Source organism: Triticum aestivum, chromosome 1B (genome assembly GCF_018294505.1).
Source record: "Triticum aestivum cultivar Chinese Spring chromosome 1B, IWGSC CS RefSeq v2.1, whole genome shotgun sequence".
In the NCBI taxonomy this organism is placed as follows: Eukaryota; Viridiplantae; Streptophyta; class Magnoliopsida; order Poales; family Poaceae; genus Triticum; species Triticum aestivum.
The window spans coordinates 540,557,007-540,572,117 of NC_057795.1; the positions used below are offsets into that span (position 1 = coordinate 540,557,007).

The 15,111-nt window shown below is 45.0% G+C and overlaps 2 protein-coding genes across 12 annotated transcripts; both read right to left on the reverse strand.

The window, feature by feature from the left end:
• Window positions 1-949: 949 nt before the first annotated feature.
• LOC123137008 (WRKY transcription factor 55) lies at window positions 950-5,751 on the reverse strand. Its single transcript, XM_044556545.1, has 3 exons — window positions 4,768-5,751; window positions 4,152-4,241; window positions 950-1,597 (listed from the first exon to the last, which is right to left on the reverse strand). The coding sequence occupies exons 1-3, from the start codon at window positions 5,136-5,138 to the stop codon at window positions 1,198-1,200; spliced, it is 861 nt and encodes a 286-aa protein (XP_044412480.1). The 5' UTR covers window positions 5,139-5,751; the 3' UTR covers window positions 950-1,197.
• Window positions 5,752-9,576: 3,825 nt separating this feature from the next.
• Window positions 9,577-13,289, reverse strand: LOC123137011 (homeobox protein Nkx-2.3). 11 transcript variants are annotated; one of them, XR_006467654.1, is made up of 4 exons: window positions 12,734-13,060; window positions 12,367-12,449; window positions 11,487-11,835; window positions 9,577-11,308 (listed from the first exon to the last, which is right to left on the reverse strand). XR_006467654.1 is itself a non-coding variant. In XM_044556554.1 (4 exons), the coding sequence occupies exons 1-3, from the start codon at window positions 13,272-13,274 to the stop codon at window positions 11,574-11,576; spliced, it is 696 nt and encodes a 231-aa protein (XP_044412489.1). In that variant the 5' UTR covers window positions 13,275-13,289; the 3' UTR covers window positions 9,577-11,308; window positions 11,487-11,573. The 11 variants fall into 11 exon arrangements, 1 of the variants encoding a protein (XP_044412489.1); XR_006467657.1 differs by having other exon boundaries at window positions 11,487-11,660; window positions 11,768-11,835; window positions 12,367-13,059; XR_006467656.1 differs by having other exon boundaries at window positions 11,487-11,718; window positions 12,734-13,056.
• Window positions 13,290-15,111: the final 1,822 nt, after the last annotated feature.

Below are 15,111 nucleotides of genomic sequence, written 5' to 3' on the forward strand. Positions count from 1 at the left end.
GGCAGTGGCACACTCTCCGTAGCCTCTTCAGAAATTTTGAGCGAGGGGTGTTAGGAAATTCTGAGTGGACAACAACGTTAGTTGTTCCGAGTGGAATGGTTGGTAGCTCCAAAATGCCAGGGTTTGTAACTTCTATATCTGGATGAACTACTCGTGGTTCTAACTAGAAGAGCATGGTAGCTCCGAACGTTTGAAAGTTAGGTAGATATAGTTGAGGAGTTAAAGGCTTTTGAGGAAATTTAGAGTTTGATCTTCAAACACATATAGAGAAAAACTCATCATAACTTCCTCATTCCCTTTTGATAGTATATATTGGCATGCCTATGGACTCAATGTGATCTTGGATCAATAAAATGAAAATGAAGAATCCTAGATTTGGCCAACACTTGTCTTCATGGTAATTTGTGTGTGTGTGAGTGGGCCGGGGCGGGGGGGGGGGGGGGGGGGGGGGGGGCTCACCTTTAGTTTCCGTTGTTTCACCCACAAGGAACTTCCCTAACATACGCTTGATACAAGACATTAATTACCAAAACCCACCAAGAGGATTAGATGCACTTTCAATTAGGTGCAGGCCTAGGCGACGCCGGCCGACCATCGGAGGCATAGGAGGCCCACAAGTCGTGGGTTCAGACTCCAAACCAATGAAATCAGATGCGTTTGTCGAGGCGCCATCCATGCCGTCATCGGCAGAGGCTGGGGACGGCCAAAAGCGGCCAAAGGCAGCGCTACTGCAAGGGAGGGGAAGCGACCAAACTCTCCATGATAGCGGTCATTATGCCGGCTGCGCCGGGATGACGGTCCTGCTAGTGCTGCTCTTTGTACCCTTCTCATACATTTGTGTTCCTTCAGAATAAAGGGGTCAGCTTCTAGCTAATATTCCACATAGATGACTGGAGGAACACAACATGAAAAGCTAATTAATTATAATTACATTTAGCATGAGAAGATAGGCAACTAGGCAACTAACCATATGGCCGGAGGCCTGTTGCACTCCAAAGGTTATCAAGCGCAAGTCTGTTATACATCTCAGAAAACATCTCTTGTACTTGTGCTGTCATACTACTAACACTATAACAGTCGAGCGTACATAAACCCTCACGCGCATCCATGCAATTATTCAGGTTCAGGTAGTTATTTGGACGCAACAAAGTGATCTAGCTAGCGAAAAGCAATAAGTTTCACAGAATAACTAGCTAGCTAAGTACCACCTCCCGAGTGATGACTAAAAAGTGACTTCATCTCCATCTCCATCTCCCACTCCTTCGGTGAGAGCAACGGCAAGGAGGAATAAGAAGCCAGCTCATCATGCGTGTAGCTAGGCACGGTCACTGACATTCCTGCATCTTCCTCTTTCTTCAACCTCCATACACCAGCAGCTGAAGAGGGCGATGCTTTGGTGAAGTCGAGCACTTGTGAGTTAGCAGTAGCACTGTTTGAGCTGCTGTGTGGTTGATCATCAGCGGGGAACAAACTACTGCATGTGTGGTCGTTGATCATGGTGACCATGAACACAGGAGGGTCGCTATTGTTTTGCTGCTGCACAAGTTTCTTTGCCGGGCACCTGTGCTCGTCGCTGTATCCGCATCTGTAGTATGACCTGCGAATAATTAACCAAGTGTATGATCACATATAACACTTTTTTACGTTCTTTGCTTTTGCTTGAACAAAATGGATTACGTTTTTTGAGAAAACACATAACAAGTTCTGTTAAATTCCACAGAGTTTCCTGTATATATATCACACGGATCGCAAAGAGCACACACTTTTAAGTTTAGAAATATGCAAGATCTTAACCTTGTTGATATGACACAATGCTAACGTCAACCTAAGTGAGTAACAAATTAAAATATGTTCTGGTAAAATTTCATGTTTTCCCACAAAATAAAAAAATATCATATATACTTCTGAGTAGATCACCTCCATTGGCATATACTAGTCCCCTGGAGTTTGTATGATGATAAGCGAAGTGGTTTATTCCATAAGCAATCTTCATCATAAAACTCAATGATTGATATTCGTATTCACGCGAACCTTTTTACGCCATTCAAATATATGCAGATAAACAAGCTTAAACATGTGCATGATGACCTGTGTACAGCCAGGAGAATGGTTTTATGCTCCACACACATGCAAAGAAAAGAATATATACATAATATAAATTTTCCACTAACAGTGTAAGCTCAAATATAGTGCTATCACATACACATACTAATCCATTTACGTGCTTCAACTTTGATTGAAAAAGATTAGAATCCTAAGATGCTCTCCACAAGATGCGTCTTCTCGGCTTTCTTACGATCAAGGACTATAAAATGAAGACGCATGGAAGGTTCATATATGTGATATGCCGCAAATGTGCCCCATGCAAACCCTAATACTTTGGAGCAACTAAGGGCATTTCTAATCGATCCCTTATAACCAGTTAGAGGAGGGGAGTAAAAATGCGGTTTACTCCTCTAACCGGGACCCGGCCGATCCCTTATCCGCCGTAAGGGAGTAAAATTTTACTCATCTCCCTAAAAATCTCCTTATGTTTACTCTACTACGCGGCGGCTGAGTAAAAGCAGCACCTCTCCTCCACTACCTTCCCTCCCAGCCCCCCGCCGGCGCCCGCCCGCCCACCGGGGACGCTCAGTAACTAAGCTCTGCTACTATCCCCTACCGCTTGGATTTGCGCCGCCTCGTCCCGTGGCTGGCGACAAACCGGTGGATTTGCGGTTGTCGCCGCCGCCGGATTTAGCGATTCCGGCCGGCGGCATCTGCGCCTTGCCATGGATTGGCCGGGAAACAGACCACATAGCCACGGCGATGCCTCCGGGCTGCATGCAGGTACCTATTCCTCCTGTAGCCACTCAAATCTCTCTCGTCGGAGGTATGCGGGCAAATACATGCCCGGCCATCGGCTGGGCTCGGCGCTGGCGCAGCGGCTCGCCGATGCCGGTCATACAGTGCGACCTTCATGCAGAAGGTGGTGCGCCGAGTTTCTACCATGCGGCAACACCCCGGATGAGTGTTCTTCAAGTGCACAAATGATGGGGTATGTGCTTGTTTTGATTCGGTTGTTCACCGGATTCGATGCAATTCCGTAGCTCATCTATGTGCTTGTTTGGTCATATATGTGTGTAGGATGGGGGCAAGTTTTGGTATTGGAAAGAAGAATACATCGATCTATTGATAGCACGAAAATTGATAGATGTTCGTGTACTCGTTGCTAAAATTAAGGCTACATGTGAGACTAGAGATGAGATTAGATGCGAAGCAACGTCTACTTTAGAATCAAAGAAGAAAGAAGTGTTGAAATTCAAGAATCCGCAGATCAACAATGAAGACAAAGAGAAGATATTAATTCAACTAGTGGGAGCAGTTAGGGAAATTGGATATCTTATAAAATATCTAATTGTGGTTCTTGTTTTCTTTGGTCTTACTCTCATGGCAAAGAGTTGGTGAATTATGTACTCCAATGTCATTGAATGAAATAAAAAAGTAAGGAAATTATTTTTAATGGTCGAATATGTGATGCACATGAATTTCTTTTTCTCCACTAAGTTTAGGGCATCGGCTAGAAACGGCTGAAACTTAGTGGAGTAAATTTACTTAACTAAGGTTTACTCCGCTGTTTTACTCCTCTATTTTAGGGGATCGGTTAGAGTTGTCCTAATTAATGTGAGGTGAGTATCCATGCCAAGCCACATACTGCTTAATTTAGCATCAAAGTACTTTGGTGTTTTCATTCTAGTAACCATAATTAAATATAATTCACAATCGAAGTACTATGATTCTTGCTTTATGTAAAGCCTTTTTAGATAATGAAAGATATAACTCCCCTGGATTCTAGATTCAACGATGCATGCAACCCAAAATTAGTTGAGAGTCCGCTATGTAAAAGATGGAAAAGTAGTGAGAAGCTACAACGAGACCAATAGGCAAAGGTGTACTGCTAACGACAAAGGTACTGTTTACACTTTTTTTCTTCGAAAATCTGTTTGCTTTTTCTCTGTTTAATCCATAGGAGAAAATGCAAGTATTATTTTTTTGCGAAAAGAGAAAATGCAAGTATTACATATCCATAAGCTAATGCCAAATTAATGGATAATTAGAGAGAGCTTCTTGAGCCTTCAGTGATGAAACTCCGTCAAATTAAAGAATCGTACCTTGGGAAAACAGCATTCAGGATCTTCTTCTCGCCATATTTTCTCCAGTGGAACCCATCATTTTCTGGTGTTTCAGTTAGTACCTCCCTGCTGAAGAAATAAAATTAACTGAACTCAGCTTTACTGCACACCTCTCTAGCTAAGCTAACCATGAAATATAAATCACGGTATGCAAAGAAACAAACATATGCTACAGCTCCATGCCTGAACCGATGAACCGGAATAGCAAGATCTACCGACAAATTAACATTTCTTTCCTTCTATTCCTTGTATTACCATCTCTTTCCTTTATATCGCTTTGAACGTTAGATCTAGAATACCAGGGATGCCAAACCAATCCATGCATTATTTCCGTTTTTTGCACAGGGTTAAAGATGATATGAAGCAGGAAGTTAAAGAACAAATGGACCAGCAAAAAAAGAAAGAAAAAAGAAAAAAGAACAGCCGGACTAGCAACACTGCAGGCATGGGGTAATGGGGTTAGATCCTCACTGAAAACCAGACATAAGTGTGTAGTAACATGGATCTGCCAGTAACGATTCCTCCCTACCACAGATCCCCACAGATACGCATATGCTACAGTAGTATTCCTTGAAGCAAACACAAAGTCGCTCACATTGGAAGCTCCTCGCCATGGGTGCCTCGCCGGTGCTTTGCCTTCCTGGTGCGGGCAATGGCTCCATTTCGTGCCCCAGTGCCACCGCCACTACCAGAGGCGCCGGCAGCATAGGCCGCCGCCCCGGGGTCGGAGGAAGAGCAGCTGTACTGCTCTCTGTTGGACTCCAGCATAGAGGCGGACGACACTAGGGCCGTGGAGATGTTGCTCACGTTGGCCAGCGCGGCGCTGCGGCGACCGAGCTCCGGGATGAGCTCCAGCTGTTGCCGGAGGCAGTCAGCCAGCTGGGCGCCCTTTCTCAGCTCCTCGATGACAGCGTCCCGCTGGTCGGAGGGCGGCGGGGACATCTCGGACTTGGGCCGCATCGCCATGAGGTGAGGGGATATTGCTCTAGTCTACTCTTCTTCAGGAGGCGGACGTGAGTGAACTCTGTGGATTTGGATTAGGTGTTGGATTCTTAATTGGAGGAAATGGCCTAGCTGAGAGACATGAGTTGTGAAGTGTCTGTACATATATAAAAGAAATACAGTTGTATTTACCAATTAAAATAGTGTCTAATTATTGCGTGTTTTGGTGCAAAAGAGAAATGCCTAATCTGTGTGAACCTCAAGTAATGCCTAGCTTGATGTGTAATTGAACGTGTATTGGAGAATGAGTAGCTAGGTGAAAGGCAATGACCAAAAGAGAACACTAGAGTTAAAAAACCTAAATCCAATTAAAGTTATCTGTTTTTTTAGAAAAGGGGATGACCCCCGGCCTCTGCATCTGAAAGATGCATGCGGCCACTTTATTGATTATTCTTGAGGACCTTACAAAGTATTACAATAATATGCCTGAATCCGTCATCTTGGCAACATATGACACTACTCATATCCATATGATGAAGGAGTGCTAGCTGGGCCAAATACCCAGACCACTCACCTAAGTCTATCATCAAAAACCGGAAGCCTCAGTCGAGCCACATACCGGGTCTGGGGCACACAAACAGGTCTGACGCACTCACATGTGTCGTCGCACTATCAATACAGACTCTAAAAATGAGGTGGCGTACCTATATATGTCTACATACGAAAATCTGAAGTATGATCTTTGTATATTTCTTCGGTGCCTTCTCACGTCATGACGACGGCCTCAAAGTTGTGGAATCTTCACCTGGAACGCCCTTGTCACCCCCTGTGCGCTTGCCTTGTTCTCCAAGCTTGATCATGCTCCAATGCCCATCCCTCTTGTCCATGATAGGCCTTTCATTCCTAATTAATACAAACATATTTGATTTAGACAGCATCATATTCCCATGAACATCAGAAATATTTTCAAGAAACGAAAATGCCTGATATTTAGTTGACATGAGCGTGCTCTAGTAATTGTTCCAATCCGTGTAACGGCAGAGGCTATGAGTGTAACAGTGGTAGGGATGTTATAATTAATGTACCATCACAACACCCGAAGACACCATGCCACACCTGCAAACTCGATGATAGGGAATGCCATCATAATGCCCCACCAGCTAGATCTGGGAGCATCACCGAGCCGCCCGCAAAGCATACAGGGAGCTCACATCAAGTATAGGAAGACCCTAAATGTGTACCATTTGCAGACGCTCCAAAATCCACCACAACCATCGAACCATCGACCCATCTTCTTGGTACACATTTGCATCGTCCATGCCAGGCCAGTCTTTGACGCTGCCATGGCGTCAAACAGTGTCACCGCCCCGCGCTCATCCATCATAACGCATCCGCCGTTGAGACTCCGTTGTGCCATCCCACCGAGACCCATGGTCATCGACATGGTAGAAACAACGCCACTCCACCCGTGGACCCCATTTAGCCAGCACTTGCTCCAAAAACAATGCCACCAGGAGGTTGTGGCTCTAGACACCACCATCGTCCAATCTGAAAGACAAGATCAAGCATTTCCCTTTAAGCAAACGGCCCTTCCAGATGAGTCTACGTGGTGGTCCAACGCCCCTACGCCTCCGAGATCACCCTGGTAGATCTGAGCTCAAAAATAGTGCCTCCAAGGACGTAGATGCCGCTGCACGCCGCCACTATCCAATCCGGCAAGCTAAACCTTAGGTTTCCCCAGAGCTCGACCGGAACACCACTGTGATGATACCCTCCAAGGAGGTTAGCGGCACCCGCAGATGTTGCTGCATCATCCGCGATGGCTAGTCTACGGAAATGATTCCTCCCCGGTGGTAGTCCTTCGAACCAGGAGATCTTGAGTCATAGGCGCTTGACGGAGACACCCACCAACATAAAAGGAAAGGTCATGTCAGCCTAGACAAATATGGGCAGACGAGCCAAATCTGTCCAACCCGAGCCAACCAAAGAGACCGTCGCTGACAGGAAGAAAATTCGGGCGCGTATGTCATGGATCCACCGCCACCACCTGCCGCGTCGCCTCCAAGCACTACAACGACCATCTACCCACCACCCGCGAGGCATGAGCGCACCACCACCCAGTGAGCCCGTCCGAACCCGTCACAGCCCCGAAGACCCGCCACCATGCTATGCCTAGGTGCCTCGTCATGCAAGCCGACCTCTGAGATGCCGCTAAAGCACGCGCTGCAAGAGCCACCGCTCATGACCTGGAAGCGCGCCACAGGAGAAAGCACCACCGCTGCTGTCAGCCGTTGGGGGTAGAGGTGAGAAAGCGGCTGGTTGGCAAGGTCACCCCCGAGTCACCCTGGGCAGGAGTGGCTCGTTTTTTTTTCGTTTGCAACACTAATCTGAAATCTTGCTTCGAACATATGGGTTTCACCTAAACAGTATCCAATGACATCAAAATTGAGGTAAGATCCTGCATGCAGACGGGTAAAGTGACAATAAACCGTACATATAACTTTAATCCCCGGCAGGCCGGTGGATCTGGTGAGCGTCTACAGGAGGGCATGGTGGGCCTGACGTGCCGGACTAGGCACCATGGTGGTGCCATAGCCGGTCAGGCGACGGCGGCCTGGATTCTCCATCCAGTCCCCGGCATCGATGGCGGTGGTTCGTGTACAAGTTGCTTGATGGAGGTCCTCTGTTCAGATCTGGGTGAAAACCTGGCCAAGGCCGGCGGTGACGGCGCTGTTATGCGGCATTTCCTTCTTGAAGGCATCACCAAGGAGAAGTTCAAGGCAGCTATCTGCTACCTCCGGGGGAAACCCTAGATCAGTAGATCGGATGACGGCGGCGCTCTTGTGTCGTTTCCCCCTTGGGGGCGTCATTCTTGGAGGTGTACATGGACTCGAGGGAACAGTGGTTGGTTTCTTTGGTGAGTGGTGCTTCATCTTAAACATTGATGGCGGCCGATCTCGGCAGGGTGGTGCAGTGGAGACTTGGCGTCCGATGCTTGAAGATGGACTCGCGCATGAGGAGGACACTGTCTGGCGTCATGGTGGCGTCGATGGCAGAGTGGCCTGATAAGGTAGAAGCCTTAATATCTGCTCTGAAGATGGACCCGTGGAATGATGGCGGGGAAAACAACTTAGGATGAAATTTAGTCCCATCTTGTGAAGAGTGGACAAAATTCTCCTCCATTTCCCTATAAATACAACCTGCAAGGCGTCATTTAGATTTGGGGTTTGTTTAGATAAAAGTTTGCCATCGGTGCAACTTGCGTACTTTGTTTATGTCCAACAACCAGGTCGATGTCCATATTGCAAATCTTAGTTCTTACTTGTTCTTTGTCTGCTTGTTCGAATTAGACCTTTGTTGTGAGGTTGATTATGCTCTAGTGTGGTCAATAATCTTCAGGAGTTGGTTTAGAGGTTGCTAAGGCGCGAAGTCCTTGCAAGTTCATATCAGATCGTCAAAGTTTACTCCACCCAAAACGATAGTTACCCCTCATTGGAAGACCATGACACCATTGCCTCTATCATAAATACCCCCTCTATTTCCATATACAATGCCAAAACTCAAATTAAGGTACCAATGTAAAAATTAATGTCTGCTTTGCAAGCCAGCTTGTATTCTGATTTACCGAGCTAGTTAATAGGACACATGCAAATTGGAGAAAATTGAGTGGGCGTGAGGGAAGAAGTAGTTGATAGTGTCGTTATAATCCATTGCATGCACTCAAATAGTTAAACTATGGGTTGCAAGTATGAGACAACATTTTTAATTTTTGCCTCGGTTACTATTTTTGATCTTGTATAGCTACAAAATATATATTTTCACAGTGGCACTGGATACAAAAATGGAGGGAGTATTAATTCTTTTTTGATAAAAATACTATTCCCTCTAATCCATATTAATTGTCTCGATTTAATATAAGGTTACTAAATCAGTGACGATTAATATGGATGAGAGGGATACTATTAATGGCTTTTTTCGTACTCTACTTTTTGAACAACGAAAAAATTTAGTACTGCAAACGTAAATCTTGTACTCTTGTAAAGGTCGTTCTCCCACAGAATAGAACGAGGTCATCAGTGACATTAAAAATCTTAAAAATAGAATATATGTCTAATTCAGCAAATCCAGCTCGAGATGTAGAGGTGTTTGTAGAATAATCCTTTTTTTTTTTTGCGGGGATGTAGGATAATCAAATTAGCCGATCAACATCCACATCTCGACCAGGTCAAATATAACATAGAAAACTCTGATTGGTGTCTTTTAGTGGAATAATATATCCTTCTTGAGCCCTCCTCTCAAAATATTTGTCATTGGCCACAGAAAACTCTTTCTCTGTGTTTGTAGTACTAGATGACCCGTTGCGCCAATGGCGCAAAGGGCAAAAGCAAGCCAAGTATTGAAAGAGTACACATAAAAATATTTAAAGACAGATGAGTTGGTCGGAAGATCTTACTGAAACAAATGGAAATAAAAAACTGCTGCTGGCAGTGTGATGATTTTCTCTAACCAGTGTAAACATACATAAATAGTCTTCTGAATATATTAGTAGAAGGGCAGTTAATTACATATATAGAACATTCTTTAGACCGCAGAGACAAGAATGAGGTCTAAAGTGTACATGTAGTATCATACATGAATGGAAATCTAAAGGCTATACATATCTTGCTCAGAGCAACGCCAAAAAGGGAAAGATACTGGATCGATTGATACCGAAATAAAAGGTGGCTGTTGTTTGTTAGGACATATAGACTGAAGGTCACCAGAAACTATCTTATGTAGTCTTCACGCGCTGCTCTGACTTCATGCTAATATAGCGTAATCTCTGCGTCAATTCTTCAATGCTTGGATTAGCTACTACTTTAGTTCTTTTGATAAAACGGCTTTTACATCTGTAGCAGCACCCCTAAGATTAGCAAATTTCCAGCGAAAGGACCACATGAGAATCACATATTTGTATCCTATATGAAGAGAAACAGAAACCCAACAAGATGATATAAAGAAACAGAGGTATCAAAACTGTAATTGCTATAAGAACAGAAGTTTGATGCATAGGATTTCGTATTGCTATAACAACAGAAGTTTGATTACAGTGTGATAAAAATAACAAGCGCATAAAGATTGGACACAACAAATAGTACACAACATAAATAAGCAGTAGATGTACCGAATCTTAATACGTAGCTAATTTAACTATATGGCTAATTAGTTTGCATGTACGAAGCAAGTTACTTTTGATGCAACAGGAAGAGTTGCCTGTATATGCAACAGGAAAATAAATAAAACGTATATTAGATTTTGAAGTAAAATGATGTTTTATTGGGCCTATGATCCATTTGAATATAGCTGTGTATCCATGTATACAACACCAGATTCCAGTATACAACACCAACAAGTGTATCCATGTTTCCAGAAAAAAAATATTACCAAATCTTTTGGTTGCAATGAATCTAAGAAAGCAAAATTTGAACAATAGCACCAAAAACACCAAAAGCCCGGCTCGACTACATTTGAACAATAGCATTGTTGCCTTGTCAGCTATCTGTACACTTGTAAAATTATATCAATTTTTAAAATCTGTTTTCAAAGTACTTCTCGTCTATGAGAAAAAGATTCCATTGCAAGTACCTATATGCACACAACATTCATGCAAATAAAGAATACATATTAGAGCCTTGATCACCACATTCGCTTCAAAGCTAGCTAAAAAATTCATACAGAGAATATAGATATGCAGTTGAGCCTGCAACCTAAACGTTGGGTTCATAGAAAAGTAGAAATTAAGGGTAACAATAAAAAGCAAAAGCATATCAGAGATGCATCAAGTACTGATGCATGTAATATATATGGTCTAGGGATATAAAAAGTAGCTAATTCCACATTCATTGACCCACAGTGTGCTTAACCGAAAATAGTACAATCTATGTTAATCAACTAAATGGCAACTGTAGAAAGGGAAATAGTACAATGTATGTTAATTGACTAAATGGCAAATGTAGAAAGGGAAATGGGGATAAGATGCAACCTTCATGTCTTCATTAGTTCATTAGTATCAGTCTCATCACGAGAAGCAAGCCATCTGGATAAAATCCAATCCCCCTCACAAAAATCTCAATTCACCTTCCATCTTATGTATAAATAGCCAATAGCAATGGCTCCAATCAGCAATAACAGTTAAAAAGTAAGCTACACATGGCCTGCAAGAGAATGATTTTGCTTCAGTCGTTGTAAAAAACAAGCTTTTGCTTAATTTAGCTAGATAAAATACAGAATTTAGATTGCAGGCAAAACTTCACACATCCGCTACTCCAACCAGTTGTCATCCATCCAAGCAAAAGAAATCACATCATGGGAAAAAGAAAGAATTTTGCCAACCTTGGTGCTGTGAGCGAGAAGAAGATGTGCTAGCCGGTGGCTAAGCGAGCTCCATGGAAGGGTTGGGGGAGACAAGACCGGTGGGAGTCAACAGCCAACACCATGGCCGGTCCAAACAGAGCCACCTCGCTCGTCGGCAACCGCTCCTCCCCTCCTTCTCTGGCCGACGAGGCCCTAGAGGACGCACATCCACCACCCCCTCATTAGGCGCATCTTTTTAGAATTTTTGCAGCTAAGCACATCAGTGAACAGAGAGATAAGAAGAGTCATTAGCCACTGACTTTTTTTAACTTGCTGTGCAATAAGAAGAAAACTTGGTGATTTTGTCCCCAAAGAGGTCCAGGATAACCTGATTACCAAACAGTACACTAAGTGATTAGGCAGAAAATCACGCATCCTTTTTGATGAATTTTAGATGCGCCAAATGCTCAAATCGGTATTTGAATCAAACAACATCTACAAATTTGGGACTGTTTATTATTTGGTGATTGTTCTCAAGTCTAATTCATTATAGATCTATTTGTAGGATTAGCATTCCTCTTCCAACCAATAAGGCTCAGCAATTTCCCGTCATTTCCTTCACAACGAGCACTGCTCGACAGAGTTAATTTTATTATGGCAAAAATCTTTCAGTCACAAATGGTCGAAAATTATCTATATGTACTTTGTAGATACCCAACGAAATTATCTATATGTACCCAACAATAGAAAAAACTGAGAAGTAAGCTTGCAAATACATATCATTACCAAAAATACTTGTCTAGATAAATTCCAAAGAGCTGGCTACATAGGTTCAAAAGTCCAATATGCTTGAAGAAGTTTAAATACTCATTAGAAGTAAGTGAACAAAAACAATAGAGTATATCTAGAAGAGGAATACCTAGGCTGTAAGACATGCGTATACAATTTTCGCAAAGCCTGGTCATTTGGAGAAATCCAGACCATAGGAGGCCTAATGCTCCCCTTGCCGAGTGAGAAGCGCATAATACAAACATGGAAACAACCAGTCAATGATTTAGCAACTTATTGGCTTTGAGACTCTAGATTCATAACAAATAGATATGCAGTTCTACAAAAGCATATTCTGCCATCACTCGGCTGACTGGGTGGCGCATTCATTCGGGGTAGCAGGCAGGCCAATCTGAAATCATGGCGCACGGTGGCACCGGATCCTAATGGAACTTACCTAATGCGATGGATGGGAAGAGGATGAACCGGAGAGGGAAAGAAAGGGACTGAAGGAAGACCTGTGACGGCGACGATGCTGTCCTTCCCTGCCTCGTACCCTCTCATATCAGGGCCCGAAGCAGCCGCTCCCGCCTCCGTGGTCTCGCGCCCGAGCGGCGCCTCTTCGCAGCTCGACGCCGCCACCACCGCTCCTCTCGCCTCTTCATAGGTCGACGCCGCCGCCGTTGCACTTCTCGTGCCGCCGCCGCCGCATCCGCCGCTCCCACGCCTCGATCCAACCGACCCCGCATCGGCCGCTCCCCCGCGTCGAGCCAGCGCCACCGTCGCCGGGAAGCTCGCCTCCGCACCCGGGGCGGACGAGAATGCGGCGGGGGGGGGGGGGGGGAGTGGGGAGGCGGCTACGGTGGGAGGGAGGAGGAGGAGGAGGAGGCGGCGGCTAGGGTTCCTGAGGTGGGAGGAGGGGAGGGGAACGCGGGCTCGTTTGGGAGGAGGGGGAGGGGGACGCTGGCTCGTTTCCCTTCGCTCGCTCGCGCACGCGGATTCCCTTCGCTCGCTCCCTTCTCTCACTCGCGTTTCCGTTCTCTCCGCGACCCTGTTCATGGCGAATAAAAGGAGACGTGGCAGGTGCCGCTAGTTGGGCGCACTAGCTTATCCTTTATACGTTCAATATGCTAAGAAAATCTAGCATAATTATTGGATTATTAATTAGATGTAGTGCCTCTTTAATTAGCCTGTGCATATGGTGGGCCGAGGACTGATTTAGACTAGTACCCACAGTGGAAGTAACATAGATAGTAACATCACACATATCTAAATAAAATAGATGATGTGGCAATCAATAAATGAAGAAAGAGAGAAAAGTGGTAACATAGCTAGTTACTAAGGCCGACCATAGTGGGGTAACATAATCGGTAACATGCACTTGGGACTAGCAAACACACACAATTAAAAAAGAGAGAGGGTTAGAGTAATATAGATACTAGTAGATATCATATCATGTTAAATGCTATACTACTTTGTGTCATGCATGGCAATAAATATGGTCAGCTATGATACTACTTTATGATACTATGCACTATATGATACTCCTCATTATGAGTAGCCTTAGTATGAATAACATCGTGCATATCAAGGCAAAATGTGTTTATAGCTTAATAAATAAAGTGTTAGCATGTTACTACACATATGTTACTCTTCACTATAGAGGTAATTGTCGTGGTTCTAAGCCTGACAGTAGAGTGGGGGGTAGGTATGGAGAGGCAAGGTCCTAGCTATGGAGAGGTTGTAGGCACAAAGGATGTACGAGTTCAGGCCCTTCTCGGAAGAAGTAACAGCCCTACGTCTCGGAGCCCGGAGGCGGTCCGAGAGGTTAACATGGTTGCCCCAGCGAAGGCAAATTATCTGAAGTGGTCTCAAACACCCATCACATTCGACCAATCTGATCACCCGACTCATATTGCCACCCCTGGGAGGCAAGCGTTGGTGGTCGATCCAGTTGTCGAAGGCACTCGACTGACAAAGGTGCTGATGGACGGTGGAAGTGGGCTGAATCTGTTATATGCAGACACGCTGAAAGGTATGGGCATTCCGATGTCCCGATTGAGCACGAGTAACATGAGCTTCCATGGAGTTATACCAGGGAAGAAGGCTGAGTCTCTCGGCCAGATAGCTTTGGACGTAGTATTTGGCGATTCAAAGCATTTCCGCAAAGAAAAGTTGACATTTGAGGTCGTGGATTTTCAAAGTGCATATCATGCCATTTTGGGGAGGCCAGCCTATGCACGGTTCATGGCTCGACCATGTTACGTGTACCTCAAATTGAAGATGCCCGGTCCCAAAGGTGTGATCACTGTCACCGGAGATAGGAAAAAGGCAGAGGAGTGCTTTCAGAAGGGCTCCAAAATTGCCGATTCCCAAGTGACAGCGGTCGAGTTCGAAGAGTACAAGCAAAACGCAGATCCGAGTGACTTGCTGCGATCCAAGAAGCCCGCCACAGAATCTGCATTCCAGTCGTCCGGTGAGACGAAGCCTGTCCACATTCACCCGACCGACCCCGAAGCAGCTCCGACCCGCATCTCCACAACACTCGACCCAAAATAGGAAGAAGCGCTCATCCAGTTCCTCCGTGAGAACTGGGACATTTTTGCATGGAAGCCCGCTGACATGCCAGGTGTTCCCAGGGGACTGGCTGAGCATCGCCTAAGAGTCGACAAGTCTGCAAAGCCAGTCAAAGAACATCTTCGGCGGTCCGCCGTCCAGAAGAGAAAGGCCATTGGTGAAGAAGTAGCTCGACTGTTGGCGGCAGGATTTATCCGAGAGATATTCCACTCCGAGTGGCTCGCTAATGTCGTCATGGTTCCTAAGAAGGACAAGTCGCTCCGAATGTGCATTGATTTCAAGCACATAAACCGGGCCTGCCCGAAAGATCACTTTCCTC